Below are 15107 nucleotides of genomic sequence, written 5' to 3'. Positions count from 1 at the left end.
TAAAGATATATAAACTGTCTGGCACACCAGGAGGGTGAAGACTAACACACGCTTCTTTCCCAGCTGCTGCTGATGCAGCATTACCGAGTAGCATTACAGCGCTAACGCTCAGAGGAAAACGCAGTGGCTCGGTTCCGATACATCAGCTCACAGACGCCCTGTGCTGTGGACATCACCTTAGGAGTGATGTGGGGACAGAGCGCCATCTACCCACCCGGAGGGAGCAGGGCCAATTTTGCTCCCTCTGAGCGCCGGCAGCTTGGAGACTTTTCTATACTTTGACATTATCTGTTTTCTCGTTCATGTCACAATTCTTGTTAGGTTGGAGGAGGAAGAGGAAGTGTTAAGGTACTGTGTATTGGCCCCAAAACTTTTTAGAGGCACACTTCAATCAGAGGGATATGAGAATCACTGGGAAGATAAATAACTACCAGTCACTATACTAAAATAATTTGATATGTAGTTTTTGTGTTTTATGGCCATTTTTATTTATAACAAGCATTAAAAAAAAAAGCCTGGCTACATTCCACCTTAAGTGGTAATGGTGCAACAGACAACAAAGGCTGCATAATTTAAGGTGGAACAAAAGAATGTAACAAAATTATAGCTATTAATAATAGCTTAATAATAATTTATTTCGGGGCATCTTTATTCCTTAGAAACGGGGGAGGTGGTGCAGCAATAAATGATTAAAGTCCAGCAGCTAGGTTACTGAACATCAACCCGGCAGGGTCACCCACAGGTTGTACCAATCTCTTAGTAGGAGGATAGGAAGAAAGGAAGGAAGGTGGGGAGGGAAGAAAGATGGGGAAGGAAGGAAGGTGGGGAAGGAAGAAAGGTGGGGAGGGAAGAAGTGTGTGGAAAGAAGGAAAGAAGGAAGGAGGGCAGCTATAGAAAGTGTTGTACTGTTAGCTTTGTACAGATATACATTGCACTAATATACAGATTGTGAATAACCTTGGATTTGCCGGCGCGGTTGGTGACGAGGCGGACAGCTTTGATTCCACCATGCTCTTTACACAGCTCCTCCAGCTGCTCCTTAGTGTAGGTGTAGGGCAGTCCCGAGATAAAGATCTTATGCTTCTCCATTGACGTGTTGTACTTAAAGATCTGTCAAATACAGAAGACAAGACATCAGTAAAGAAAACTTTTACATTGTTTAAGAAGAAAATATGCAACAATACATCAGAAAAATTAAGATTAACCATGACGGAGCAGAAAAGGTTACAGGAGTGATAGTGTCTCATAGAGGACATAATTATAAATACAATTTATTGATGTATTCCTCACTCCGTGCACAGACTCGAACCCAATCCCTTAAATGTCTGTAAATGTGTAGGACTAATGAGTCTCATGAAGGAAAGAAAACAGAATTTTAACACCTCTAACTGGATACCCCTGTCCAGAGTGTATCTTTCAGCCCATACAGTCAATAGCTATTAGCATAGCAACACAGCACACAGCTAACATAAATGGATATCCACAAAACATACATTTTTCGGTTGTATTATCGAAATATTACCGGGATTGACTATGTTCTGTTTATCTCCAAAAGCCAGTACTTAAAGTCTGGAGCTTAGTTAAGCAGTAAGCGAACAGTGACTAGTGTTGCCACAATACCAAAATTATGACTTTCAATATGATACCTGGGCCTTAATGTCTCAATACAGACACTGAAACGATACCCTAGTAACAAGCTTAAACATCAGAAATTAATAGAATAAGTGATCTCGAGATCTCGAACAGGAAATAAAAAATGTCGTTTTTAAATTAATAATAAAAAAAGAGACTATGTGATGAAGTTTATTCTTCATTTCATGTAATTTATTCTGCATTCAGTTCATGTATGAACATAACAGCTTTAAGGAATTTGTTTAATTGCCCCTCTCAAACAGAAAAAGTACAAAAATGTCAGTGAAGTCATCAGCCTGGCCCCCTCCACGCTCCTGTTTGGAATCAAAGTTCAAGAAAAGAATCTTGAAGTAGAGTGAATCAGTACATGAATCGAGTGCAAATTCAAATCAATGATTCTAAACAATGATTAACTGTTTAAATACAGTATACGCTGTACGCTGATGTGTCGAAGCATTCTTCAGGTATTAGGCAAAGAATTGACAAGGTGAGATGTTTGTGTCAAATGTGGCTGCTGGTGCCGATTAGGTTAAAGTACCGGTACTAAATAAATGGAGTATTGGATTGTTTTTAATGACCAATCATTAAGATAGTAGTATCTGTAGTATCGGTATAGTGTCCAACACTAATAGTGACCAATGTATATTGCTAGACAAATACAGGACGTCGTATAAATGCCAACAGGGCAAGCAAATCAATATTCATTTTAAAGTTTCCAAGACGCTCATTAAACACTCTAAATACTGAGCTTTTTTTTATTTGTGGGGTCACAGTTCATTTATTTTTCCTGATCAATACAACTACCCAGCTTTTATAAAAAACTTTAGGACATACCTTTGAATCAGGATTTTTGCTTTTATCCACACAGGGAGACACATACATCGGCCTTGCGTCCACTTCCACCCTGTCCAGCTTCAGCGCTTCCTGGGCAGCCAGCTCGTCCTCAAACTGCACGTAGCAGTATCCTCTGAACGCTCCTTTAGCGGTGTACACAGGCCGCACCTCCACGACGGTCCCGCAGGCGTTAAACACAGCTTTCATTTTGGCCTCTGGTTCCTCCATGGTAAAAGATAAATTACTAACGAACACGCTGCTGGAGTCTTTGCGCTGCTCAGGTGGAATGTCCGAGATTTTGCGGACGGCGGATTCTGGTATCGCTTGCTGGTTCTTGCGAGGCGCTGGAGGCTCTGCTTTGCGTGGCGGAGGAGCACGACGTCCAAACAGTCCGCTTTCAGTCTCCATCTGCTCCTCTGAGACAGCCGGACTGAAATTGTCCTCGCCTCGGTGCCTCTTATGAGACATTTCTAAAACACACACAACACAGAAAGATCTGTATTTATACTTGTTTTTTTGTACACAATGTAATATATCAGGGGCGTCCAAACTTTTCTTGTTGAGGCCAGAAGGAGAAATAAATGTGCAGTCACGGGCTACTACTTATAATACATTTCATTTTTGACAGTGTTGTGTAAACTAAGATTTTTCAAATTAAGGTTTAGTTTCATAGTATTTTCCTAAAAGCTCAGGAACATTAATGTAGGCAGGGTTGCCTGATCAAACAAAAATATCCAGCCCAAAGTCAGTCTAATCTAGCCCAAAATACATATCCGTCACTTTTGAAGCAAATGGCAAAACAGCTATAAGTGTATAACTTATTTTGTATTTTGTTTATAAGGAATGTATTATCAGTATTGCTATTTATCTTAAAGTCATGAATAATTTTGTAACCATTAGTGTTTTATTAGTTCTTTTTATAACAGTTTTATATCCCAGTCAAAAATATTAGCCAAAAAACTTATTTACTCTTTTCTGTATTTGCTCTTCCTCTTTTAACATTTTTCATCTTCTGGTGATTTTTGGTTACATTGTGATTTTGTGACTTTTTAGTTTTTTGGTGGCTGCGATAATTTTTAAAAGTAGCCAAAAAAAAAAAAAACGTTGAATCTCACATTATAAAAACCTGCTTAATAGCGGGCCAACTTTCATTTTATTTTTAAAATACCTCGCGGGCCGCTCCACAAAAAGAAACGGGAGGCAAATGGCCTGCGGGCAGGAGTTTGGACACCTAATTCTTAAATAAAAAAAAAAAAAAAAAGGAGAGATGGAACGATCGATCGGCAGTGCATCGGTATCGACCGATTTTCAGTCGATATTCCTCTGATTTAGCCAATCCAATTCAGGAGTTTAGTGTTAAGCTGTTAATCAGAGCTGTGTGTGGATGACCAGTGAAACTGCTTGCTCACAGGAAGCTGCAGTTTCTTATCCAACCACTAGACGGAGCTGCAGCAGCAGCAGAGGAGCCCGGCCGTCTTCACTCACTCATTGCTACAAGCCCAGCCACGGCTACAGGCTCAGCTCAGTCAGTCTGGAGCGTTTTTACAGTTTCTGCAGTTCATATGTGTAGGACCAATGTGCTTCACAGTGGAAAAAAAAAAAAAAAAAAGGTTTTAACCCCACTAACCGGATAATACCGCTCTCTACAGTTCATCTTTCAGCCCAGTCAGTAAGTTACAGAGTTAGTTCGCTCACAAGCTAACAGCAAAAGCTAACAACAACAGTCACGGAGCTGGGTTAGCTTACAAGCTAACAAAAGCAGCTAACAACAACATGATTAACAGAGTTAGTTAGCTTACATGCCCACAGCAACAGAAGAAGTCACGTAGTTACTAGATATGCAGATGTTTACGTTTGTTTCCACCCTGAATTACCTCAGAATGTTTAACAACTACAGACTTTAGCGGACACGGCCGCCAGGTAAGACTGTTAAAAGACTACTGAAGACTATTAAATGCTATTGGAGGTTATTGAAAGGGTTATTGGGGCAGAAATCAGTACAGGCAGGTTAGATAAACGAGCAGATTCACGTCCACACTGCTGAGAATACGCAGCCCCGTCACAGATTCATAAAAGAAAACAGTCTTCTTCTGTGTTATACTGTTTTATTTATTGCTGTAACTTAGTAAAAAATGTGAAGTTTAAATCAGGCGCTCGTAACGACATTTTATAAGGGCGGCCAGAGTCAGGCTGGATTTTTAGCCATACCTGTCAAGTTTTGGACTTAAAAATAAGGGATTTTTTCCGCCGCCCCAACAGCCCAAACGAGGGGGAAAAAAAATAATATATATATATATATATATATATATATATATATATATATATATTTTATATATTTTTTATTTATTTAATAGATTTAAAATTGAAATTGAAGGGTGCACACATTTACAAAAAGGACATGGATCAGATATATTCCATAAGTAAATAATAGTCCTAAGGGGCCTACACAATTAATAATCTTTCATTAATACTTCTTTCTATCGTTCAGTCCACTCCTGATCAGTTCAGTTAATTTCAGCCCTCTCCACATTTTCTCTCTCTCTCCAGCTCAACCATCTCTTCTACCCCTTCTAAATAATACATTACATTACATTATAATACATTACCACAATACTTGAGATTTAAACAAATTCTAACAAACCCTAAAACTAGCCCTGAACTAATAGAGTTTGGAAATTATAGGTTTTGGCTGATCAGGCACATCAGGGCAGGGCATTATATGTATGTAGATTTTTCTCAAACCCTGAATATCTATCTAGCTAATTCTAAAGTTAAGCTAACTGGGTTTAATTTATGTTTTGATTCAGAGAAGAGTCTTTTTAACCAGCTATCAGAAACAATCTCATCACAGTTTACATGGTTCATTACCTTTCTTTTAGAAAAATCTCCGTATATCCAGATTAGTTTTAACGACAGCTGCTCCGACTAGCTGCCTGAACTCACAGCGAGGGGAGGGGCGGGGCTTCCCGCACACTAAACTGCGCTCCACAAAACCAGCTAGCTGATTGGCTTTTTCTCCTGAAAGGCGGGACTTTCTCCTTGAACCGGCACCACGATTGGTTAAGAGACACACAGCGGTCAGTGCATTGTCGCCTGTGGCCTATATTTTTTTTTATTTAGTATAATACGGGAAATTTACGGGAAAATACTAATACGGGAGGACGGCGGGAAAGAGGAGTAAAATACGGTAGTTTCCCGGCCAAAACGGGAGACTTGACAGGTATGTTTTTAGCCCAATCTAAGCTCCTGCTGTAGCGCTAGATTACTGTTGTTCTTATTAAAATAATATATTATTAGTTATATATTAACAGTAAATATAGCTGTCTCTGAAGAACAGGCTGTGAGGCGGCTGATGTTGGGATACACAATCCTGCCATATTGATATAAATATAAAAAATCTAGTGCCTTATAAATATTTACACTAATATCTCTCCTGAAAAGCGTTTATTTTGATCAGTAACAGTCTTCTGTTTATTTACTATCAGTGTAAATTACCAGGCGTAGATGTAATTAGGGGAATCTGTACCAGGTTTGCCTGGCACTTGAAAAAAAAAAAGAACAAGCTTTCTGCTTCAAGAGAAATCTACACAGATCTCTCTCCTGAAAACTGTTTATTTAGGTTACTATATAATAAAAGTAATACGAAGAATAATACACCCTCTATATAATTATAGCTTGAAATGTTGTGTCCCTCCACCCTTACCTGTTTCCTCTCCCCACTCATCTTCTACGTCATCCTCTGCCTTCCTCTTGTCTCCGGTTCTGTTGGTTTTCTGACTCTTTTTCTGGGCTTTTTTATCAGCCTTGGCTTTCCGCCGCTGCTCTACTCGGTCCTCCTCCTGACGGGCAATCAGAGCCTCCTTCTCTGCAGCCTGCACACAAACACAGCCTCAGATCAGACATGGAGAAAGAGAAAGAGAGGGAGAAAGACAGACAGACAGACATACATACAAAAGCTTACATATTATTCCTACTAATATTAATGAAATAATGGCCAAGCTACAGAAGGCTTTAAATGCATTTTATGCATTTTCTTTCCTTGTTTACAGTAAATTTAAGATATTTAAGAGCTTAATTATCATGATTTTGATTTAAGACATTTTATGACTTTTTAAGGGCCCGCGGGAACCCTGTTTAAGCTACACACTTAAGTAGAAGTACAAAAGTATTTAACATTTTTTATACTTAAAGTATTGCAAGTAGTTTATTGTAAAACATAGTACTAAATTACAGTACTGCATTATGTAGGTATACAGAAAGCAGTGGAAAGTTCTGAGTGAAAGGCAGAATGGGAGCAGTAAGGACTTCTTATAAGTAAGACGGGTTTGTAATGTTTTCTAACATTTTTATAATTGTAACGAGTGTCGATGCAGCACATAAAAATGTATAAGACCAACACTGAACTAAGTGATATCCACATGATGGTGCTGTTTCTTTGTGTTGAGGCCATTTTTTTTTTATCAGTGAGTCACTGTATTTTTTTTTTTTTTTTTTTTAAATGGGCCTGCAGCTGTCCTACATTTCTCTTACATTTAATCTCTCTCAGAATTCCTCTTATAATGTTTATTTAGTGTCACAAACCAGCAGTAACAATTATATTCTTTTTTATGTACCTTATATACAATAGTTAATCAGCTGCAACCAGGCTTTTTACAATAATTGCTATCAACTTATCACACAATAAATGGACATGACCACAAGCATGTTATCTGACCTCAATATTTCCCATTATATTTGGTTACTGAGAAAAGCCTATTGGCATGAATGAGACTACTCTGCTTTTCTTTTTTTCTTTAGTTAGAATAAATAAGTATTTATAATTCCAGTTTTATTTTGATGTCAGGGCATTCTTAATAATTAAAAGGTATTTGCTATGAAAGATCAGCATACAGTGGTTGTAAAAAAAAAAACAAATCTACTTGTTTTCTGGAACAATTCATGATTAAATCAGGTGCGCTTGAGATAAATTCCTGGATATGCTGGGAAGTTTGCATGGCAAAGGTGCTCAAATGATTCTACAGAAAGACATTCAGAGATGTGAGTCCAGACTGGACTAAAATTACTGGAGGAACACAGAGTTCAGAGAAAAACAGTAGGTAATTCAGCATGTAAATTTCTCAGATGATGTGGTTGTTCCTGAGGGAAAGAAAATCACAGAGGACCCCCACAAAAGAGAAAAATTACCCCAGGACCCTCTGAGAAACTAAATCCTTCCTAATAGGGCTTAAGCCATCCTCTTAGGGTGTTTTCACACCTGCCTCGTTTAGTTCGGGCTTTCAGACTTTTCAGTTTGGTCCGAACCAAAGTAGCAGGTGTGAAAGGGGCCCCGAACCACGGTCCGGACCAAAGGACCAGATTTTGGTCCGACCAAGAGAGGTGGTCTCGGCCCGGATCTTCTGAACCATGATCCGGTTCTCCTGCAGTGTGAAAGCGCTTTTCTGGATGGTTCGAACTTTCAGACCAATTACAGGAAGCTGAGCAGCGTTTCCTCAACAACGGCAGCAGAAGAAGAAAATAACCGGAAAGCAGGAAAAATGAGGCGTGGATACAGCTGCTTCAGGACGAGCTCGTTCGTTTGGTGAATTTGAACTAACCTAGAGTTCTGTGCCTGAAGTTGCTGGAGCTGGTATAAAAACCACAATAGCAGCAGCACTACTATGGAGACTAAATTAATCTGTTCATTCATTTTATCCTGATCCTGGAAAGGCTTTCCACCGAATGAACCAACCGCTGAATTATCATCAACACGCCAACGTCAGACGCATGTCCTTCTAAAACCAATCAGCGTCAAGTTAAGAAAAAACGCATCGATACGTAAGTGATGATGAAAGGATGTAGGAGTATCACACAAAGGTCTTTGGTGCGCTCCCTAAACTGCAGTGTGAAAACAAAAATAAACGGACCAAATATATACAATGTAGCAACACATGAACCTCGCTTCGGAACACGGTCCAGACTTTCAGGTGTGAAAACACCCTAATACAGATCCAGCACTTCAGACTTTTCTGTTTGGCGAGGTGCCACAAACCACAGTCTGGAACAATGGACCAAAATCTGATCAGATCCAGAAGAGGTGGTCTTGGCCTGTATCAACTGAATCATGGTCCTGATTGATTGTTTGCTATGCGATAGGCAATTCAGAATGTTTCAGACTTTAACAACATAACAGGTGTTGTGGAGAAATCCAGCATAAATGAGTCATCACAGCAGTATGGCTACAACAGATTATGCTGATGATTACTGTATCTACTGTAACTGTTGATTAAACCGTACTGTTACTCTCATTCTGGTGCAGGACAGGTTTACATTAAAGGGGAGTTGGATTGTGATAGGCAGGCAGAATTGGGCAGAACACCCGGAGACGCAACTCTCTGAACTGACAACCTTCTGCATATCAGCGAATTTGAAGTTTATTCCATAAGTGGTGATGATTATGATGATGATGATAGAGCATTGCAGAGTTCTTTAGTGCACTCAGTCATTAAACTGCAGTGAGAAACCCGGGCTAACCAAACTAAATGTACACAATGTAACAAACATCAACCGTGTACATACTTTCATGTTAGAAGATGCCCTAAATCTAGGGTTTGTTAAGGAAACACATGTTGGGTATCAGATGATTTTGGCTGCATCTGATTCAGTGATGAGTCATGTTTGTTTGATGTTCAGCCAAACGATCTACTCTCTGAATCTCAAGTACAGAAACATCATACATCCAAACCAGAGCCTCTCCAATAACACGGCAGCACCTCGTTATCACTAACTTTTCACTGAAAGACCATCCTCAGTGTCCCACGCTCGTTTCTTCTCTTAATTATCTACTGCAGATCAGTAACATGTATGTAGCTACGCACCTGCTTCACCCAGGAGAGTAGATGGAGAAAGATCTGGCTCGTCTGCAGGGCGGCTCATATAGTGCTACTCCGGTCAGCTCCTCTTATTTCAATTAGCTTAATAGAGCAGCTCGATACAGTCTGACTCCAGCAGGCCTGGAGTTCAGAACTGGGTCTAAAGTGGCTGCTTCTCTGTTCTGACAGAGAACTAATTTTATAAATAGAGCTTCTTCTCTCCTGATGGTGAGAGCTGCTGCAGGGTTAAACTGGGCGGAGGCTGAAAGGCTGCAGTAAATGATGGAATCTTACCTTCACTCTCTGCTCGTTCACTCGATTCAGCCTGGACTCAGTTTTCTGCACAGCAGCGTCCCAGTCCTCCAGAGAACCTGCCAGGGGGAATAAACAGTCAGCCAGAAATACCAACGATGAAAAAGACAAAGAAAGAATACAGAAAACATAGTGCTAAATACAGAAAACAAAGTGAAAAGGGAAATATAAAAAAAAATATTTAAATGACAGAAAAAGAAAAAAAAAATCAAATATCAAATTAAACAAATTACAGAAAAAACAATTAGCAAAAGGATTAAAAAAAGTTTAAAATTTAAAGAATGGGGGACAAAGAACAAAAAAACAAGACAATTTACATATAGCTTGCACAAAAAAAACAAACAAAAAAAACCCACGAAGATTTACTTAGATCAAAAAGCATGAATAAATGTAGAAAGAAAAAAATTAAGGAACTTAATTTTTTATAAAGAATTTGAAAAAAAAAAAAAAAAACATGAAAAAATAATTATGCAAATAACAAATAAAATAAAAAATTAGATAAAAAAGTAAAAATCACCGAAAGTCTTAATAATCTTCACTTAGCTTATTTTTCAGACCTTTAATATTCAAACAATCTTTGCTAAACTGCCTTACTGAACATGATAAAAAGACGATGTGTGTTCAAACACATTTGTTTTTAACATCAATATCTGGAATGAAAAAAGAAAAAAGTACCCAATGTGGAAGGCCAATTACCCAAACCATTTAGGCCCCAAGACCAATTTTGCAGTATTTTGAAAGTTTGATGACTAATATTAAACGAAAAATTGCAAATTATATTATAGGAAACATTCACACAGGCTGAATGTTATTTTCAGGAGATTTTAGGATACTGGCATTTTTTTCCACCTCCCTAAAATGTTTGTCTAAGAAAATAAAGTCTGTGGTTATTTCAACCTTTAACTTAATTTTAATGCAGTGGGCAGAGTACAGTATCTACTTATCCAGCTAATGTTAGTTTAACTAATGTTATAAATGTTAATGAAGGAGTGAAGCCTCACCTCACAGCAGCTCTCAGCAGTAATTTAACTCTCCATGGTTAATATAGAAGTTCAAACTGTACAGAACTAACAAACACCGACTGTAGAGTATTGTAGCTGTTGTATTTTGCAACCATATAGATGATTAAAGATAACTTTACAATAGGTGATTTTCTACTATCAAATGAAATATATGGCGATATCGCACAGCCCCGGGTCCATGTTTTACTGTACTTGAAGCAGCACTTACCTTCCACCCTCTCAAAGGTGAGGAGAACTTCACACACATGCTCGGGGTAATCAGTGGTACACTGAACCGCCCGGTGAAGAGCTTTCCTACAGTGAGCAGCATCTCCATACGACCTGAGTTTCAGCAAAAAAAAAAAAAAAAAAAAAAAAAAACACAGTATGCATAACTGAGACTAAAACATTAAGCACACATCTGAAACATCTGTCCATTACAAACATGCATATTCACTTCCTACAGCATCACTGCAGCACTCAGTAGAGGTTTTACAGTCTGAAGACTAAGAAAGCCCCCCCTCTGAACCTGTATCTTGAGGAACTCTGTTTGTGGGTGTTTTTGTGGTTGTATTTATTAACCTAAAGATTAACCAATGTTTCACAAAGATTGGAAGGCAATTTATTGTAAAAACAATCACAAGTTTCTTATGTCAATAGTGCTTTTGTTCAAAAGGTCCCTTTAGCGCTTCACAATCAAAGGCCTATTATGATTTCCAATCCATCCTGAATATGATGACAGAACAGCTCCTTCCTACCTGCACTCACTCCTGAAGACTACCTCTCGTCCGCTGTGCTCCTCCAATGAACGTCGCCTCGCTTTACCAAACAAACATTCACACAAAGCAATCCAGACTGTTCTCATACAGAGTTCCCCAATGGTGGAACAAACTACCTTCCACTACCAGATCAGGAGAATCTCTCGCTATCTTTAATAAACTCCTGAAGACAGAGCTCTTCAAAGAGCACTTACTCTCCTAACACCTCTAACTAACTACCTTCTACTACCAGATCAGGAGAATCTCTCACTATCTTTAATAAACTCCTGAAGACAGAGCTCTTCAAAGAGCACTTACTCTCCTAACACCTCTAACTAACTACCTTCTACTACCAGATCAGGAGAATCTCTCACTATCTTTAATAAACTCCTGAAGACTGAGCTCTTCAAAGAGCACTTACTCTCCTAACACCTCTAACTAACTACCTTCTACTACCAGATCAGGAGAATCTCTCACTATCTTTAATAAACTCCTGAAGACTGAGCTCTTCAAAGAGCACTTACTCTCCTAACACCTCTAACTAACTACCTTCTACTACCAGATCAGGAGAATCTCTCACTATCTTTAATAAACTCCTGAAGACAGAGCTCTTCAAAGAGCACTTACTCTCCTAACACCTCTAACTAATTACCTTCTACTACCAGATCAGGAGAATCTCTCACTATCTTTAATAAACACCTGAAGACAGAGCTCTTCAAAGAGCACCTACTCTCCTAACACCTCTAACACACTAACTACTTCTAACCTCATTTCTTTCTTCCCCTCCTTCACTCTTCTATCCCATTATTTCCCTTTGATCTCCTTTAGGCTCTATCTAAAGATGTTTTACCTCAAACTTCTATTACTTTTGTACTTCACTATTGTAAGTCGCTTTGAACAAAAGCGTCTGCCAAATGTAATGTAATGAATATTAGTATGATAAAGAAATAATACGGCACAATACCAGTCAAAATTATTTATTTTCCACATGTATCTTTAACTTTGTACTAATCAGACATGAATCTAATTAAAATTGAACAGAATTAAAATGCTGTTTAATAAATAATTCCACCAACCTCTCCAGGTTGTAGTACTCCAACCACATGTTGGCATATTTAGCGTTCCCCTTGGTCATGATGCTATCCCACAACTCTCTCGCCTTCTGCATATTCTTACAGTGCAAGGCCTGAGGAAAAAAGGGGAAAGGGAGCAACACATTAGTTGAGAAGTTGAGAACAGCTCAGCTGAAATAAACATTGGAAATACAGTCTGCCTTGAATTTTGACATTTTGATTGGGTCTGGTAATGCGTCTGACCATGTCACCCATCAGAAATTAATATTTTTAAATGGTTCTTCCAATGACTGTTTGCAAGTCCATGAATTTAAGGATGTTTTACACATGAAAATGTGAACCAGGGTGTGCACCAAGGTTTTTGTGTTTGCTAAAAAACCTTGTCTGACCCCCTTTTTTTCCTCTGGTTTGTTTAAGCCTTCTGGTTAAACCAAAATATGATTCTTTGGTCTGGAATTTGGTTTATGCCCCCCTTGATTCTTTGGTCTAGACCCAAACTAAAAACTTACACTGTCTGGATCAAACATATAGGTGTGACTCACATTCCACAGGTCATAAAACTACAGCTTTTATGATCTAAAACGATCTACAAAACTTTGGAAGCTGGAAGGTCTTCCCCCTATTCCTAAAAAATAATGAATTTCATTCACAATCAATAGCAGTTCCTGAAAATGAATTAGCAATTACCTAGTACTTAGCTTTTGCTGGCTTTCAGTCATTGAGAACAATGTTAGCAGTTCTAGATAAACTATTTGTTTAACCTGTAACCTGCATAGAACTGGCAAAGAATGAACAGAAAAGACTGCGTGTGATTATCTTAATGCTTACCTCTATTCTGGCCCAGACCTGCATTATCGTACAGGACAAATCACCACTCTCACTAAACCCTGCAACAAAACAACCAAGTCACACACGTTACAGCTATTATATAACAGAGGCAGAAAACTGACAGCCCTATTGTTTATCAGTGATGTTGTCTTCCAAAGCATGCATTATCTGTAGCTAATAAAGAGCAGAGAAATCACAGTGCTTAAAGCATCACTCACTCTCCTCCACGTCCTGTTTCAGGTAGTCCAGACAGCGCGAGAAAGCCGATCGCAGCTCCTCCAGCTCTCTGCTCCCCTCTGCAACAAATCATCAATCGTCAATAATCAATCACTGAATAGTACAAAAAAAGTTTATACAGGCTTGAGATCCAATATTACATATTCATGAGTGACAAAAATATATGAACCTCTAGGATTAGCCATTGGTTTGAAGGTGAAGTTAGAGTGTTATCAGGTGTTTTCAATCAATGGGGTGACAATCAGGTGAGAGTGGGCGGAGCCAGTTTCATTTACATTTAAGGTATTTAGCAGACGCTAGAAACGTTTAGAAACTCTTTGAAAAGATGTGTCTTCAGTCGACGTTTGAAGACCATGAGTGACTCTGCTGTTCTGACAACCAGTGGAAGTTCATTCCACCACCCTGGTCCTGCAGCACAGAGAAGAGTCTGGATGTTTGTTTTCTGTGGGTTTTGAGGGATGGAGGTTTGAGCCGAGCCGTACTGGAAGCTCTAAGAGCTCTTGGTGCAGATCTGGCTTTGACCATCATCGCCATCAAGTATGAAGGAGCTGGTCCGTTTTTGGATTTGTAGGTCAGAGTCAGGGTTTTGAATCGGATGCGGAGCCAGTGAAGGGAGCGCAGCAAAGGAGTCACATGACTGAACTTCGGAAGATTGAAGACTGAAGATTGAATGCTGCCGCTGATTCTGAATTAATTGTATTGGTTTGGTGGCTCACAATAAAAAGCCAGTAGAGAGTTGGTGTAGTCAAGTCCTGAGATGACAAAATACTGCACAAGCACCATGTTGTACAGGAGAAATCTGCATGATCGAGTCAGATTTGCAAAATGGCTCGAGAATTTAAAGAACATGGATTGATCAAAGTCTGCTTTTTACAACACGTTTGTGAAAGTGTATCATGGCACAATCAAAGAAAATATCTGAGAATATCAGAAAAAGAGCAGCTGATGCTCATCAGGCTAATAATAAAAGGTTACTAAAACGGTTACTCTAAAGAAGCCTCAAAAATTCAAGACCATTGTAACCCTCCCCAGGAGTGGTCAACCAACAAAGATCACACAAAAAGTAGGGTGTGTAATAGTCGACGAGGTCTCGAAGAACCCCAGGGTAACATCTAAGCAACTAAAGGCCCCTCTCACATTGTCTAAAATGTTATAAGAGTCCATCATTAGGAAAACATTGAACAACAATGGTGTGCATGGTTTTCTGTTATAAATTAGTATACACTTATAACATAAAAAAAAATCTTTGTATAAATTTGACTCAAGATTTTCAGTCAAACAATAATTAATTACAAATAATATTAACATCAACATTAAATATATGCAGTAATATAGATACACCACTGTAAATATTAATCAGTACTGTGAATTTATGTTCTCACCTTTGCTAAAATCGACACGTCTCCTCAGGTAGTCCAGGTGTGACTGCCAGATCTCCACATAATCCGTGGCCTGTATGAAGCCAGCATTCAGAGCCTTTTCAAACACATCTGTGGAAAAAGACATTATTACACTGAGTAGAGGAGATATTTTACAGTGTACATGTATATAATAATTCATTTAAAAGAAGTTTGTTTTCAGGAA

The 15107-nt window shown here is 38.8% G+C and overlaps 1 protein-coding gene across 1 annotated transcript in view; it reads right to left on the bottom strand.

Moving 5' to 3' along the window:
* The window catches only part of sart3 (spliceosome associated factor 3, U4/U6 recycling protein), a 48975-nt gene that overhangs the window by 3148 nt on the left and 30720 nt on the right, over window positions 1–15107 (bottom strand). The window contains exons 9-17 of the mRNA XM_022666871.2: window positions 14906–15013; window positions 13505–13582; window positions 13287–13345; window positions 12462–12571; window positions 10857–10969; window positions 9609–9685; window positions 6170–6338; window positions 2467–2936; window positions 958–1110 (exon numbers count right to left, since the gene is read on the bottom strand). Of these exons, the coding sequence (XP_022522592.2) occupies window positions 958–1110; window positions 2467–2936; window positions 6170–6338; window positions 9609–9685; window positions 10857–10969; window positions 12462–12571; window positions 13287–13345; window positions 13505–13582; window positions 14906–15013 (1337 nt within the window). The remainder of the gene's footprint in view (window positions 1–957; window positions 1111–2466; window positions 2937–6169; window positions 6339–9608; window positions 9686–10856; window positions 10970–12461; window positions 12572–13286; window positions 13346–13504; window positions 13583–14905; window positions 15014–15107) is intronic.

Source organism: Astyanax mexicanus, chromosome 22 (assembly GCF_023375975.1).
Source record: "Astyanax mexicanus isolate ESR-SI-001 chromosome 22, AstMex3_surface, whole genome shotgun sequence".
Lineage (NCBI taxonomy): Eukaryota > Metazoa > Chordata > Actinopteri > Characiformes > Acestrorhamphidae > Astyanax > Astyanax mexicanus.
This window is presented reverse-complemented; position numbering and strand designations above follow the sequence as displayed.